Genomic DNA, 18,085 nt, shown 5'->3' with positions numbered 1-18,085 from the left:
CTGCACAGTGACGCGAGCCTGTGACGAGAGCCTACCAGATGAGCTAAATGCCTTTTATGCTCACTTCGAGGCAAGCAATACTGAAGCATACATGAGAGCACCAGCTGTTCCAGACAACTGCGTGATCATGCTCTCCATAGCCAATGCTTTAATTTTAGTTAAGAACAAATTCTTATTTACAAAGACGGCCTACCCCGGGCCAAACACGGATGACGCTGGGCCAATTGTGCGCCGCCCTATGGGACTCCCAATCACAGCCGGATGTGAAACAGCCTGTATTTGAACCAGGGACTGTAGTGACACCTCTTGCACTGAGATGCAGTGTGTCAGGCGGCTCAAGGAAGCAGGAGGGGTGAAGTGAAGCGCAGGAGACACAAGTCCGTGAACACACGTTTAATAGGTATCCACTCTTGTCCAGGGCAGGGCGACAATACAAAAAGCCCAAAATACCAGCCCGCACACAATGTAGGGACGCAGCCCACAATATACTCTGCAAAACCCACAGGCAGAGGGAAACACCTGTTCCCCAGACGAATCGTCCTGACGTAAAATAAGCACACACAAAAAACAAACCTACATAGCAAGACTAAATACCCCCCCCCCACTAATGAACTAATACAAAACAGGTGCGTACCTAACCAACAGAAAATGAAACAAAGGATTGGTGGCAGCTAGTAGGCCGACGACCGCCGAGCGCCGCCCGGGGCGAGGAGGGGCGCCACCTTCCGTCGATGTCGTGACACAGTTTCTTAGTCCACTGCGCCACTTGGGAGCCCCAAGGTCTTGTGAGCAAGACCTTTAAACAGGTCAACATTCACAAGGCCGCTGGGACCATACAGATTACCAGGACTTGTACTGAGAGCATGCACGGACCAACTGGCAAGTGTCTTCACTGACATCTTCAACATCCCTGACCAAGTCTGTAATATCTACATGTTTCAAGCATACCACCATAGTCCCTGTGCCAAAGAAAGAGAAAGTAACCTGCCTAAATGACTTCCGCCCCGTAGCACTCACGTTGGTAGCCATGAGGCCCCCATTAACATCAACGGGACTGAAGTGGAGTGGGTCCAAACATACCAAGACAGTTGTGAAGAGGGCACGACAACAACTTTTCCCCCTCAGGAGACTGAAAAGATTTGGCATTGGTCCCCAGATCCTCAAAAAGTTCTACAGCTGAACCATCGAGAGCATCCTGACCGGTTATATTATGGCCTGGTATGGCAACTGCTTGGCATCTGACCGGAAGGCGCTACAGAGAGTAGTGCGTGCGGCCTAGTACATCACTGGGGCCAAGCTTCCTGACATCCGGGACCTATATACTCGGCGGTGTCAGAGTAAGGCCCAAAAAATCTTCAAAGACTCCAGTCACACAAGTCATAGACTGTTCTCTCTGCTACCGCACGGCAAGCGGTACCGGAGCGCAAAATCTAGGAACAAAAGGCTCCTTAACAGCTTCTACCCCCAAGCCATAAGACTCCTGAACAACTAAACTAACCAAATGGCCACCTGGACTATTTACATTGACCCCCTCCCCTTTTGTTTTTACACTGCTGCTACTCGCTGTTTATTATCTATGCATAGTCACTTTACAATTTACCTCGACTAACCTGTACACATTGACCTGTATATAGCCTCGTTATTGTTATGTACATTTATTGTATTACTTTTTGATTGATTAGATTTTTTTTAAACTTTAGTTTAATAAACTTTAGTAAATGTTTTCTTAACTCTATTTCTTGAACTGTATTGTTGGTTAAGTGCTTATAAGTAAGCATTTCACGGTAAGGTGTTGTATTCAGCACATGTGACAAATAACCTTTGATTTGATTTGATTTGAAGTCCAAACCATAATCTTAACCCTGACCCCGAGTCTAGTTAACTTAAGCCACCTAGCTAATGTTTGCATTAGCCACCTAGCCAACATATGCCAAAACAAACTGCAATTTTTAACATATCATATGAATTGTGATTCGCAACATATCATACGAAATGGCTAGTGGACATCCACAAATGAATACATAACATAAGAAACATAACATGATACTAATTGGAGAGTCCCGGATTTACATTTATTATGTTATGTCTACCCTTGAGTCCAGGTTGAAAATGCATTGATCTGCTATGATCAACTTCTAACCAGCAGTAGTTTGGAGAGCAGCATGACATACAAAGGCTAATTTTCATCAATTTTGTATTTTAAATATATTAAAAGAGTACAAAGAAAATAATACCACTGCCTTACAATACCATCTGTCAATACTTGTAATTACCCATACTTATGGTCCATAGGATTCTGGATGTACTGAAGGAGAGGAACACCTACTTCTCATACCTATTATTTCCCTGCAATTTCCTCCCTAAGATTGCCGCATTCCTGCTGTGTTTTCTCAGAACCGTGTTCTCTGTTCTCTATGGAACATAATGGAAAAAATGTATAATGTCCGATCCACCCCTAGACAATTATAAATGTAGCAGAGTTGGGACCAAGTTACTATTATTGTAACGGGCGTCGTAAGGATTGGACCAAGGTGCAGCGGGAACGTGTATACTCATCTTCTTTATTAAATCAAAAGAATGAAAAACAAACAAATCATGTATACAAAACAACGGATGACATTAACAGTCCTGTCATGTGCACAGACACAACAGGAAACAACTACCCACAAACCCCCATAGCACAAACACCCCTATACATAGGACCTTCAATCAGAGGCAACGAGGAACAGCTGCCTCCAATTGAAGGTCAATCAACAAACCCTAAACATAGAAGTAGAAAACTAGACTGAACATAGAACAACTCTAACCTAGAACATAGACCAAAAACCCCGGAACACTCTAAACAAACACCCCTCTACATAATACCATAGCCCAACAAACCCCGAACCACATAAAACAAACACCCCCTGCCACGTCTTGACCAAACTACAATAACAAATAACCCTTTTACTGGTCAGGACGTGACAATTATTCAAGTCACAAGCATGTCTCAAGTCACAAGATCCGAGTCTCAAGTCGAGTCCCAAGTAGAACGGGTCGAGTCCAAGTCGTACATTATAAGAGCAAGTCAAGTTTGGTCCAGTCACAAGTTCTCAAGTTAAGTCACAAGTCAAGTAAAAAAAATGATCTATACCTGCAATGACTTGTTCAACTACACATTTTTGTCTATTTATTGAGGCTACCAGACAACCCTTTTCATTATTTTGTCTACAAAATGTAACTGATGATGTAATTGTAAAATAGGGTCCTTGTAGCAGTCGTAAGGGTGTGACATCAGCAGAAGGCAAGGCAGGATGACGTGCTCAGAGTGTCGATTTATTTACTGGTCTTCGTGATCCATTGTATCAAACATGAAACAGAAATGTCTAAGTGTTGGAATAAATGTTACGTGGATGTAATGATTGACTGCTAGCAATTAGGATTAGATGGTATATATATTTACCATGTAGCCTATGCATTTAAACGTGTGAAAGAAAGCAACAACAAGCATTTAAACAAGAGAACAAATCGCTCTCCATTGGCTGAAGTTTGGAGAGCAAGTGGAGACGCCCACAGTAATAAATCATTCAAACAACATATTCCAAATGCAAACTTCATAAGTAATTATCAATTTCAAGCAATTTTGACATAGGCCTCCTAAAAGACCAGTAGGCCTGTGCTAGTAATTTTTGCTTCATTCTGGCAATCCTCTCTCCCTACAATTTGTGCCTACGATTCTATAGCTCTCCAAAAGAATCAGCAATCTGTTCCAAAACTCATCTGATCTGTGTTGATTGACAGTTTGCTGGTCCAATCAGCAAACTGTGCGCTTCACTAGCCAATCTATTGCACGTTTTTTGTTGTTGCACGTGCGATGTTGCGGCTACAGTCTCGGCCTTCGTGGAGATGAATCCACAGACTGTGCCATAAAATAAGCGACATAACGTTGCAAAACATGGCCATATCATTTAGTCATCAGTCTCAAGTCAAAGTCCCAAGTTTTGAGGCTCTAAATCCAAGTCAAGTCTCAAGTTATTTTATTTTCTATCAAGTCGAGTTTCAAGTCATCAAATGTGTGACTTTGCCCTCAGAACAGCCTCAATTCGTCGGGCAAGTACTCTACAAAGTGACGAAAGTGTTCCACAGGGATGCTGGCACATGTTAACTCCAATGCTTCCCACAGTTGTGTCAAGTTGGCTACATGTCCTTTGGGTGGTGGACCATTCTTGATAAACACGGTGTCATGACGTTGGCCTCTTTTGGTACAATTTTGTGATACTCAGAAGAGACAATATAGCCATATTACCATAAAAATGTTTATATAATAGACTCAGTTTAAGACTTGCCTCATATGGGTGTATGGAATGTATTAATAAGGATAAAGCTTTTGTAAGACATTGAGATGCTATGTACTGATGTAATGTGATAGAATTGTATTTCTGTAACCAATTCTAACTCAGTCATAGGCACGCCCCAGGGACACATACAGGACCAGGCGTCATTTGACCAGCCTGTTTGATGGGCACTATAAAACACTCCCTGATTTACATTTCTCCAGACCAGGCCTACACTCTATGGCCAGAGGTTTGACCATCCAAGTACTCTACTGAAAGTGAACCATACCACGTGGTTAACTTTTAGACTATTGATACCGACAGAATAAGAACAAGTCTTTGATATTAATTATTAGTCTGCAGCTAAGTAAATTATATCATCGAACGCGAAGACCAACGAAACAACCATTCTATGACGACATTAATGAATGTCGCTCTGAAAGATCCATTCTAACCGAGAGAGAGAGAGAGAGAGAACGCGGACAAAACTCCCCAACAGAACTACTCTCCAACAAGAATCAGAACGACACACTGAGCGTAAATATATATATTGATTGCAATTGTTCCCGAATGAGTGAGCCTTCAATTGTCAATTGTTAATGAACTCTGTGTAAACTTCTCAGCTGACCATTTATGACCCATTGTTCAACAGGCCGACCAGCCTGTTTAGCCCACAAGGGCACATTCCGATACCAATCCTTTGTGACAATAATTACTGTTTGTATGTTTTTCTGTTAATTACTTAGTGTAGTAAATAAATGATTTTAAGACAATTGATGTATGGATGATTTTAGTAAAGACTGGGTTCGTGCAGATACAACAATTTACAACGTTTGGAATGAGACTGGACTAGAGGTAAATACACCATTTAAACTAGGAGATAATCGGCCTATACTATAATAGAATATAATATTATAGTATAGGAAAGTTATATTAGGAAAATTATAGCTTTGTAATCTGAATATTCTCCTTGGTGCCCCGACCTCCTAGTTAATTACAATTAAACGATTAATCAGTTTAATCGCGTGATAATAATTACAGGGAGCTAATTGATAAACATATCTTCAGTTTAATGGTACCCCCAAAGACACGACAACGGGAAACTGTTGAGCATGAAAAACCCAGCAGTGTTGCAGTTCTTGACGCAAACCGTTGGGCATGGCACCTACTACCATACCCCGTTCAAACACTTAAATATTATGTCTTGTCCATTCACCCTCTGAATGGCACACACACAATCCATGTCTCAATTGTCCCAAGGCTTAAAAATTATACTACCTGTCCCCTCTCCTTCAACTAAAATGATTAAAGTGGATTCAACATGTGACATCAATAAGGGATCGTAGCTTTCACCTGGATTCTCCTGGTCAGTCTATGTCATGGAAAGAGCAGGTGTCCTTAATGATTTGTACACTCAGTGTATATTATCACCAATCAGGGTTGGGTTCATTTATTTGATCTTACTCAATTCAGAATTAATTCAAATGTCATTCATGACTGGAGATGGTATTGACAAGAACTCTGCCTTGTGGACAAAGAGTCTGTGAGGTCACAGATATGCAGACATAATGTCATACCATTTAACATCTGGTGGCCTGGGTATGACTAAAGTAAGCGTAAATGAGATTGGCATAACTTGACTCATGTCAGACTAGTTTGTTCAGAACACTGTTAGCCTGTCTAGAAAGAGCTACACTAACCACACGGCTGAGGGTGGTTGCTCTAACGGCCGTGAGATTTTCATCAAAAGCCCTCCAAACAGATATAGTGAGAAACACGTTTTGATTCCGACCAGTGTCTCAAAGAAGCACCAGACACTCTAAACACCACTTGTCAGACTTTGGCCAGACTGCAGACACTATCACCTGTGCTACTGCTACAATCATCATATTCCTCCCAGTCCTATACATGTAAATTGTGCATTCTGGGGGCTATAGATTATGGGTTGTATTTTTTATTTCTTTCACCTTTATTTAACCAGGTAGGCCTGTTGAGAACAAGTTCTCATTTACAACTGTGACCTGGCCAAGATAAAGCAAAGCAGTGCGACCCAAACAACAACACAGAGTTACACATGGAATAAACAAACGTACAGTCAATAACACAATAGAAAAAATCTATATACAGTGTATGCAAATGAAGTGAGATTAGGGATGTAAGGCAATAAATAGGCCTTAGTGGGGAAATAATTATGATTTAGCAATTAAACACTGGAGTGATAGACTGTGTCTGATGCCGTAAAAAGTTGTTGAGTCATTAAAACCTCTCTGGGCTAGGTGGGACGAAATCGTCCCACCTACGTAACAGCCAGTGGAATCCTGTGGCGCGTTATTCAAATACCTTAGAAATGCTATTACTTCAATTTCTCAAACATATGACTATTTTACACCATTTTAAAGACAAGACTCTCGTTAATCTAACCACACTGTCCGATTTCAAAAAGGCTTTACAACGAAAGCAAAACATTAGATTATGTCAGCAGAGTACCCTGCCAGAAATAATCAGACACCCATTTTTCAAGCTAGCATATAATGTCACAAAAACCCAGAAGACAGCTAAATGCAGCACCAACCTTTGATGATCTTCATCAGATGACACACCTAGGACATTATGTTATACAATACATGCATGTTTTGTTCAATCAAGTTCATATTTATATAAAAAAACAGCTTTTTACATTAGCATGTGACGTTCAGAACTAGCATACCCCCCGCAAACCTCCGGTGAATTTACTAAATTACTCACGATAAACGTTCACAAAAAACATAACAATTATTTAAAGAATTATAGATACAGAACTCCTTTGTGCAATCGAGGTGTCCGATTTTAAAATAGCTTTTCGGTGAAAGCACATTTTGCAATATTCTGAGTACATAGCCCAGCCATCACGGCTAGCTATTTAGACACCCACCAAGTTTAGCCCTGACCAAACTCCGATTTACTATTACAAAAGTTTGATTACCTTTGGTGTTCTTCGTCAGAATGCACTCCCAGGACTGCTACTTCAATAACAAATGTTGGTTTGGTCCAAAATAATCCATCGTTATATCCAAATAGCGGCATTTTGTTCGTGCGTTCAAGACACTATCCGAAGTGTAAATAAGGGTCACGAGCATGGCGCATTTCGTGACAAAAAAATTCTAAATATTACATTACCGTACTTCGAAGCATGTCAACCGCTGTTTAAAATCCATTTTTATGCCATTTTTCTCGTAAAAAAGCGATAATATTCCGACCGGGAATCTGTGTTTAGGTAAACAGACGAAAGAAAACAAAGCATGAGGTCGACTCGGGCACGCGCCTGAGTCTCACAGTACTGTAACCAGCCACTACCCAAACGCGCTACTTTTTTTCAGCCAGAGCTTGCAAAGCCACGATTCAGCTTTTTGCCACCTTCTGAGAGCCCATGGGAGCCGTAGGAAGTGTCACGTAACAGCAGAGATCCTCTGTAATGGATAGAGATAATCAAGAAGGGCAAGAAATTGTCAGACAGGGCACTTCCTGCATGGAATCTTCTCAGGTTTTGGCCTGCCAAATGAGTTCTGTTATACTCACAGACACCATTCAAACAGTTTTAGAAACTTTGGAGTGTTTTCTATCCAAAGCTAATAATTATATGCATATTCTAGTTTCTGGGCAGGAGTAGTAACCAGATTAAATCGGGTACGTTTTTTATCCGGCCGTGTCAATACTGCCCCCTAGCCCTAACAGGTTGTGAGGGCGATTGGCAGGACGGTTAGGACTGAGAATGGGCACACTGGGCATAGAGGAGAGTGGGTGCTATCTGAGTCACTAAGTAAAGGGAAAAGCCTACAGCACCCTGTTTGCAAACTACATAGAGAGAAATATGTCGCCTTGTAACTGTTCTAAGGCAAAGAAAGACACTATGTTCTCTGGGGTTGAGGACAGACATGTAGTTAAATGTGTCTCAGCTCTTGAATTTCAGCTCTCTCCAGAGTCACGACATGGGGCACCGTGATTGTAGCTCAGTTAATAACTAGAGGAACCATTAGTGACAGTAATGAATATTATATGTCAGTGTCAACGTAAATCTATTACATGAACTATGGGCAATTTGCATTTAGCCTACACATTGACCCTTGACCTTGGACAATTGACCAGAGTAAGTGAACCGTAAATATATCATAGACATTCTGTATTTTAAAACATGCATAATTCTGTCTATTAAATGCATTACGGTGAGCAACATTAACTTAGCAGGGATTATTTTAATAGGACCTAAAGCCTGGGCCTGACACATACACACACACACACACACACACACACACACACACACACACACGGACACACACACACAAATCAAAATCAAATCAAATCAAATGTATTTATATAGCCCTTCGTACATCAGCTGATATCTCAAAGTGCTGTACAGAAACCCAGCCTAAAACCCCAAACAGCAAGCAATGCATGTGAAAGAAGCACAGTGGCTAGGAAAAACTCCCTAGGAAAAACTCCCTAGAAAGGCAAAAACCTAGGAAGAAACCTAGAGAGGAACCAGGCTATGAGGGGTGGCCAGTCCTCTTCTGGTTGTGCCGGGTGGATATTATAACAGAACATGGTCAAGATGTTAAAATGTTCATAAATGACCAGCATGGTAAAATAATAATAATCATAGTAGTTGTCGAGGGTGCAACAAGCACGTCCGGTGAACAGGTCAGGGTTCCATAGCCGCAGGCAGAACAGTTGAAACTGGAGCAGCAGCATGGCCAGGTGGACTGGGGACAGCAAGGAGTCATCATGCCAGGTAGTCCTGAGGCATGGTCCTAGGGCTCAGGTCCTCCGAGAGAAAGAAAGAAAGAGAGAAAGAGAGAATTAGAGAGAGCATATTTAAATTCACACAGGACACCGGATAAGACAAGAGAAATACTCCAGATGTAACAGACTGACCCTAGCCCCCGACACATAAACTACTGCAGCATAAATACTGGAGGCTGAGACAGGAGGGATCAGAAGACACTGTGGCCCCATCCGATGATACCCCCAGACAGGGCCAAACAGGCAGGATATAACCCCACCCACTTTGCCAAAGCACAGCCCCCACACCACTAGAGGGATGTCTCCAACCACCAACTTACCATCCTAAGACAAGGCCGAGTATAGCCCACAAAGATCTCCGCCATGGCACAATCCAAGGGGGGGGCGCCAACCCAGACAGGAAGACCACGTCAGTGACTCAACCCACTCAAGTGATGCACCCCTCCCATGGACGGCATGGAAGAACACCAGTAAGCCAGTGACTCAGCCCCTGTAATAGGGTTAGAGGCAGAGAATCCCAGTGGAAAGAGGGGAACCGGCCAGGCAGAGACAGCAAGGTGCGGTTCGTTGCTCCAGCCTTTCCATTCACCTTCACACTCCTGGACCAGACTATACTTAATCATAGGACCTACTGAAGAGATAAGTCTTCAGTAAAGACTTAAAGGTTGAGACTGAGTCTGCGTCTCTCACATGGGTAGGCAGACCATTCCATAAAAATGGAGCTCTATAGGAGAAAGCCCTACCTCCAGCCGTTTGCTTAGAAATTCTAGGGACAATTAGGAGGCCTGCGTCTTGTGACCGTAGCGTACGTGTAGGTATGTACGGCAGGACCAAATCGGAAAGATAGGTAGGAGCAAGCCCATGTAATGCTTTGTAGGTTAGCAGTAAAACCTTGAAATCAGCCCTTGCCTTAACAGGAAGCCAGTGTAGGGAGGCTAGCACTGGAGTAATATGATCAAATTTTTTGGTTCTAGTCTGGATTCTAGCAGCCGTATTTAGCACTAACTGAAGTTTGTGCAATGAACAATTAATATATTTCACAATACATTAGCTATTAACATTATATTAGCTATTGTAATTTGAGCTTCTTTGTGAGAATATATCACAGTATCTATTATTAAATCCAGGTAGCCGGAAAGTAGAGCATTGCAGTAGTCCAGCCTAGAAGTAACAAAAGCATGGATTAATTTTTCTGCGTCATTTTTGGACAGAAAGTTTCAGATTTTTGCAATGTTACGTAGATGGAAAAAAGCTGTCCTTGAAAGAGTCTTGATATGTTCTTCAAAAGAGAGATCAGGGTCCAGAGTAACGCAGAGGTCCTTCACAGTTTTATTTGAGACGACTGTACAACCATCCAGATTAATTGTCAGATTCAACAGAAGATCTCTTTGTTTCTTGGGACCTAGAACAAGCATCTCTGTTTTGTCCGAGTTTAAAAGTAGAAAGTTTGCAGCCATCCACTTCTTTATGTCTGAAACACAGGCTTCTAGCGAGGGCAATTTTGAGGCTTCACCATGTTTCATTGAAATGTACAGCTGTGTGTCGTCCGCATAGCAGTGAAATTTAACACACACACACACGCGGACACACACACACACACACACACGCACGCGGACACACACACACACACACACACGCACGCGGACACACACACACACACGCACGCACGCACGCAGACACACACACACACCGCTCCATTCCAACTGAATCTTAATCAAATAGCAGCCTAACTGAATTTAAGTTCCTATCAAAGGGCCCTGTTTCAATTGGCGGCTCTCCTCCGCACCAGGGATAATTATCTCCATTATTCTATTGACGCAGGGGCCACTGGAAAGCCCTTTAATATTTGACAGCCTCTTTGTTTCCTAGCCGGCTCTAACACAGACACACACGCTTCTTTTCTCCTTAGAAGCACAAAAGTCTGGGCCGGTCCCCCCCCTTCCCCAACACACACTCCCACACCCCCATTTGGGTTTCATTGCTGTTGCTCCGGGCTCATCTATTTTGCTAACTAATTCACAGCGATCAACATCCCTGCCAATTAATTAGGCAATCAGTCTGGAGCTCAAGTCACTGACACAGAATGAGGTGTCCCTCTCTGCGTCACATTGCCTTTACATGTCCAATATGAGCCCTTCATGGAGCTGATGGTAATGGGCTCCTAGAGGCCCCTATACACTGCTGCACACTCACCAACTACAGTACTAATGCTGCACACAATTGGTCCTGTCGATAGCAATCTAACACATTTTAAATAAGTGTTGGTCAGTTCACCAGCGCACATTATGGCACTGTAGCAGTTTTCATAATCCCCCTGAACCCCTCACTACTTCCAATAAACACACACACAGATCTCTTTCTCTCGCGTCATCAGAGAGGATTAATAATGCTTAGTAAAAACTCATCAAGATTCCAATATGAACAAAACAGTTATTTCAGTTTAGCGACTGACTGCTCATTAGATTGTTGATTCTTAGCCACACATTTCCCCCTGCTGGATAGATCCGATAATAAATGGATCCAAAGCCAAACCCGTTCAGATCAGGGTGTTGGCTACATGTGCCGGCCTGTGCATGAGGTGGGCCTATGTTGAAACAATAGGCTCACGGTAGATCTCATAAAACAGCCTAAACATTATTTAATGAGCTAATTGTATCACTTTATTGTAGCCTTGGCTCAGTCCATTCTTGTATCACAATTAGGCCTAAAACCTTGTTTTATTGACCGTGGTTGAATAATTGGTTTCACTTCAATTCGAAATGTCCACTGAACAGTAGCAGCCTATCAACTATTGCAGATTGTTCTTTGCCTGGGAAATATAATTGATTTGATATAGTCCAACACAAGACAAGCTATACAAAATAAATGTGTAATCTTAATTAATGTTTTATCTGGTGTATATGCCAGATGTTAATAAAGAACAACATTTCCATCAAATTAAATAAAATCTGTAGCCTAACAAGCTATTGAATACAATAGCTAATATAATGTTAATAGCTAATGTATTGTGAAATATATTAATTGTTCATTGTTAGTTGTATTGAATACAATAGCTAATATAATGTTAATAGCTAATGTATTGTGAAATATATGAATTGTTCATTGTTAGTTGTATTGAATGCAATAGCTAATGCATTCTGAAATGTATTAATTGTTAATACATTGTCAATAGCTAATACATTGTACTAATACATTGTAAGCTATTGAATACAATTGCTAAAACATTGTTCATTTATGTTTTATCTGGTCTATGTGCCAGATATTAATTAAAAAAAAACACAATTTTCAAAAGGTTACATTTATTTCCATAAAATGCCAATATCGAATATACTTGGTACAAATAGAATATGCAGCTCAACACCCTATTGAAGCCTACTTCTGTTTTCCCAATCAGTGCTGCACAATTAGCATATTATGTAGACTTCTTGCAATTACTTTACTTTCGTTCCAATAAAATACTTTCCATGGGAATAATGAATTTATTGTTTATGGTAGAGTTCAAATATCTTTTGAAGATTACTCTTCAAAGCTTTTAAAAGTGAAAGCTCCACCAAATATCGTGCACCATCATCATAAGCCTTCTTTCACACCTTTTTGTCATCAAATAGTTCCCATCGACCTACTTTGTTGCATCTTTCTTCAGATTCTTCTAAGAAAGACGTAGGCTAGTTAGTAGTCTATGAATCCCTGTATTTTTTATCTATTTTTTATTTAACCTTTATTTAACTGTAGCCTAGCTAGTCCCTCTTCAGAGAATATCTATCATATAGCAAATCATCTCTAGCCTACACCTATAAAGATAATATCCAAGAGATGCTTAACACAAGGAGAGTGCATAGGCCTTCTAAAAATAAATAGGCCAATTCCATTTCGTCACTAGCATGTCATTGCAATGTAAAAGGAACAAACAGAAAGCTGTAATAAATGTGTGTGATTATAAGGTTGATAAGACTGTCTCGTTGTCTTGCGAGAAGGCTCATACAATTATTATCCGTGATGGGATAAAATAAGTGGTTATAAATAATTATCATATTTTAGGCCTATACAATCTGAGCACTAACATTTCATTTTCGTAAAGAGAAGTTGGGTCAGCTTTCTAGATTTCTTACCTAGGTGATAAAGAGATCACTTCCTCTTCTTATGACCCATCTAATAAAAAAGGGCATTGGAGTGATTAATTCGTGTGTTGTTCATTCCTCATTCCCATTCATCAAAGCGCAATGTTCAGCTACTAATCTGCTTAACTAATTTCATCGTGGTTCCTTATCAAAGAGATCTCTGATACATAACATTCAATGCAGTGGTATTCAACTTTTAACACCTTGCCCACTCCAAAGAGCCGTTGGTTTCGATTGCCTACACAACGACCTTGGCCTTTGAACTCTCTGTTCTCCGGTGGATCACACATTCACTTCAAAAGCCCGAGGCACGACAGAACTCTTCAAGAAAGACACAGGGTTGTTATAAGTGTTCTCACTCCAGCAGACAGCATCTCACCTGAGGTATTCACAACGGGACGAGCTGGGAGAAGGAGCTCTACCCTATCTATCTATCTATCTATCTATCTATCTATCTATCTATCTATCTATCTATCTATCTATCTATCTATCTATCTATCTATCTATCTATCTGTCTCGCACAACAAGAGATTCGCTGTCTTGAATTTGACAGGAAAATAATATATTAAATAACTTGGAATTATGGAAGGACTCACTCTGGCTTTCTTCTTGGCGCTTCTGGTGGACTCGATCTGTGTGGTTGGAGCAGAGAATTTCCCAGGGAACCGTGAGGCTTTCTTCCACGGGATTCGTAAATTTCCCCCGCCAAGCGGAGGTCACAGGCACCCTGTTCGTCACTCCAACAGGTTCCCACTCTACATGATGCAGCTCTACCGGACTTTACTCGAGGGAGACACCGCCAGGACGCCAACTGTTAGCGCCGCCCGGACTAACAACGACGACAACCCCCGCCTTCACGACTCTGACTACGTACTCAGTCTGGTTGCTAAAAGTGAGTATTTTTATTTTACAAAACACTTAGTTTATATTGTGGATTTTTTTCTCTTTATAATTAATTATATTATGTTTTGGAGATGTTTGAAAGCACTTTTACGCAACATAGTTGGACACACTAATTCCATGTGAAGTCATATTTGAAATATTATGATTGCATAATTAAATTCACCCTCAGTAAACATAGTAAATAAACAGTGATTTGAATTTAGGCTACATGCCTAGTGCGCGTTTTGATTACTTTGCGCTTCTCAATTATTTTAGCACTTCGAAACCCTTATACAATGTTTATTGTGAAGAGCCTTCTCTATGCATAATTTCAGCGGGTATTATTTAAAAGTGTGTATACTAGCCCCAGGCTGTCTGTTATAACAGTGTCAGGCGCGGAGCAATACACAGTGAGACAGTAACAACATTCTACTTGATCAACTGCTCATCGCATGTCAAAAGAGGACGTGTGAAAGCTGTCTTGTGGCACGCATTTTACTTGCTCGCTGTGGGCAACAATAAAAGGCATGTGACACTATCTGTGATTGTAATGAATGGGACATTGTCTGATAGTCACAGAGGTGAAAGAGAGATGATTGCACACTTTCATAATCCTAGTCTGCCCTCTGCATCATGCATTGCTAACTGATTTTCTATGTTATCTCTCCAGGTTGTCACCAGATCGGTGGGAGGTGGTCTGTCACCTTTGACATGTCCTCCATCTCTGCAAGTGACAAGGTCCAGCGCTCCGAGCTGCGGATCCGCCTGCCTGCATTCTCTGCCTCTGAGCGTGTCACTGTGGACATGTACCACTCCCAGAGATGCTCCTACTCCAGCCCGCCATGCCCAAAGGAGAGCCTCTTCCTGGGCCACCTGAAGGCAGAGCCAAGCTCTCTGACCTCCACATCCAACTGGAGGGTGTTCAACGTCACCGCCCTGCTCCACTACTACTGGCTGCACCAGAGAGGCTCCGCACCTGGCCAGGAAGTGAGCAGGCCAGTGGAGAGAGAGGAGGAGGAGGGCCAGGAGAGGGTCCTGCACCCCACAGCCGACCGGGTCATGGTGGTCGTCTTCTCCAAGCACCAGGCAGAGAAGCGGGCTCCCACCCTCATCCACACCGCTGAGCACTCCAAGTACGTCACTCTGGACTGGGAGCGAGCTGGGGCCGACCCTGCTGTCAGCGTAGAGGTAGAGGGCGGAAAAGGAACCAGTCGCAGGAAAAGGCATGGGCACCACCAGAGAGCAGGAGTGGCTGGGGTGGCCCCTGGTTTGGCCCCCACGGAGGAGAGGAAGGATCCGTTGTGCAGGAAGGTGGACATGTGGGTGGACTTTGACCAGATTGGCTGGAACGAGTGGATTGTTTACCCCAAGCGCTACAATGCCTACCGCTGTGAGGGCAGCTGTCCTACCCCAGTAGACGAGACCTTCACCCCCACCAACCATGCTTACATGCAGGTAAAACTGCCAACATTACATGATCACTGCTGAAAATAATGCTTGAAATAGAGCCTTTGATTTGTTTCATATTACAATATTGCCTTTTCCCCTTAGTTTATGATTTCACTTGCATTAACATCTCTCTCTTCTCTCTCCAGAGTCTGCTGAAACTTCACCACCCAGACAGGGTCCCATGCCCGTTCTGTGTGCCCACCCGCCTGGCCCCTCTGTCCATGCTGTACTACGAGAACAGCGAGGTGGAGACGCGGCACTTTGAGGGCATGGTGGTGGAGGAGTGTGGTTGCCACTGAGCAGCCTGTGTGCCAACATGGACACCCCATAGGCACTTTCCATCCCAGGTAAACACCACTCTGTCCCAACTCCTGCTCTCAATGTGCAGGCCTCAGGAAGAAAGTTGAGGTGCAAAGGTGTGGGCTTACTCTGTGAGTGTAGTCTCAAAGCTCAAGGCTTTTCTACAAGGGCAGCTGCTGCTTTCAGCCATGCTACACTATGGATATACTGGACACTGAAGCAGACTGAACACAAGCACTGAAAAGATCAAGAGAATCATCAAAAAAGGATCAAGTGAATCACTTATAATACCCGTATACATGTATAATGTATAAGGACTAATGATTAAGGCAAAAGCCGATACAAGAACAATGTAGACCCCTAAAGTGCTTTAATTCCTCTGTATGACCCAGTGTTGATACAGTATTATTTTAAAATGTAAATATTTCATATGAGAAATGTATTTTTTTATGTTTAAAATGTCACTTGAACCTTTTGTTTAATAAATCCTCAATTAATTGCAGTCTGCTTCTCTGGTATATTCTCTCAACACTTAATAGTAGAGAAAACACACAAGGATGAAATAAAAATGGATGACAAAGATATTTTATTATTCAGCTTCAGTTCCTCTGGAAAAATATGAAGCAGAATGTAGCCCTAGTTTTTCAATCAACACATTAGCCTACACCAGGGATGGGCAACTGGCCCTTTTGTAGGTCTACGAATACATTTTTAGGAACTAAGTTAGATTCTCAACTTACTGTTGAGAGTTAGAATGGTAGAATACACAAGGTCAAAAACTATCTAAACTTGTAGTACTCATGGTCAAATTACCGACCAGGGGGCCCCCATTGATCATCAGATATCATATTAAAAACTGTAGAAGTTTGTCGCCACCCTATGGCAAAATGTGTAGAATTGCAGGAAATTAGCTGTAAAACTGCAAATTTTTCTCTCTACCCTATGGCAAAATGTATAGAATTGCAGCCAACTTGCTTTAAAACTGAAACAAACCCAAAACATTTTTGGGGGGAGGTTGGAAGGGAGACAACAAATTCTGCTTGGGCCGGCTCTAACTGAATGTGTGGGTATGGATGTGGGTATGCAGACCCATGAGCCACTGCGTGATGAGTCCCGATTTTTGTAGCCCCCTCCCCCATCAAAGTTGACCACCCCTTGCCTACACCAATACTTAACCGCAACAAATTATGAGAATGCCATTGGGGTTTACAAAATTCTATTGGAGAACACTAAAACATAATTCAAAGGCTTCATCCTTCAGACAGGACAATGAGTAAATAACATCAACTCAATGGACGAAGGAGTGAGGAAATATTGCATGTTCGTGTTTTCTTTTCCTGTGCGATTCTTATGACTGCAGATAAATAATGCAGCACTAGGAGGCAGTCTCTTCATCCATTTTATAATGCTGTGTTCATCAAACAAAGGAGACAGCTTAAACACACAGTTAAAACACAAGTTCCTTGTTGTCCTCAAGGCTGCAATACTCCAGCAGACCCATCAAATGGCTAAATGTCCATTTCAAATTGAGCATCCTTCCCTGCAAAAACAAGATGAAAACAGTGCAGTAAAATAGAAAACAGTCATAAAAATGATAGACTAATATATAACACGTGCGTGCACGCGCACACACTCACACACCGGACCTTTGCCTGCACTCTTGTCTGCTGGTGGAATAAGAGAGATCACAAACAGGGTAGATGAAAGCAAATGAGCACCAGATATGAATAATAATAATGATAAAGAATAAACATGTTAAATTTGGCCTATTATTATTATTGTAGCGATCATCCCTATATGAGCTATGTTACAATTTCCAACAAGTGAGTTAATTATTGGCATGATGTGTAGGGTGTTTGCCTTTCACGACAGCAACCCGGGATCGCTACACTGGTGTCAGAAGTGGGATGGCGGCCGTGTGACCATTAGACCGCTGAGTAGTCGAAGCATGGGACATCCCTTCCCATTATATGAGCCACACTGGTTGAATCAACGTTGTTTCCACTTCATTTCAATTAAATTACGTTGGGAATAAAAACATTTCCCAACAAGTGAGTAAACCCTATTGACGCGATGCATATGATATTTGTCTTTCACGCCTTTGACCAGGGTTCACTTCCCTGTCCCGCCATTCACTACCTTGTTACGACGATGACGATTATTAAAATAATATTATGGTATTTACTATAAGGCTATTATTATGATTGAGTTTCACATACCTCCAGGGGTCATACTAAAGTGTCCCTG

General features: G+C 42.0%; 1 protein-coding gene across 1 annotated transcript; it reads left to right on the top strand.

Moving 5' to 3' along the window:
* Positions 1-13,500: 13,500 nt before the first annotated feature.
* ndr1 (nodal-related 1) lies at positions 13,501-16,312 on the top strand. Its single transcript, XM_014128857.2, has 3 exons — positions 13,501-14,099; positions 14,760-15,544; positions 15,685-16,312. The coding sequence occupies exons 1-3, from the start codon at positions 13,790-13,792 to the stop codon at positions 15,835-15,837; spliced, it is 1,248 nt and encodes a 415-aa protein (XP_013984332.1). The 5' UTR covers positions 13,501-13,789; the 3' UTR covers positions 15,838-16,312.
* Positions 16,313-18,085: the final 1,773 nt, after the last annotated feature.

Source organism: Salmo salar, chromosome ssa11 (assembly GCF_905237065.1).
Source record: "Salmo salar chromosome ssa11, Ssal_v3.1, whole genome shotgun sequence".
NCBI classification, from domain to species: domain Eukaryota; kingdom Metazoa; phylum Chordata; class Actinopteri; order Salmoniformes; family Salmonidae; genus Salmo; species Salmo salar.
Note: the sequence above shows the minus strand (reverse complement) of the source record. Positions and strands in the feature narration are given on the sequence as shown.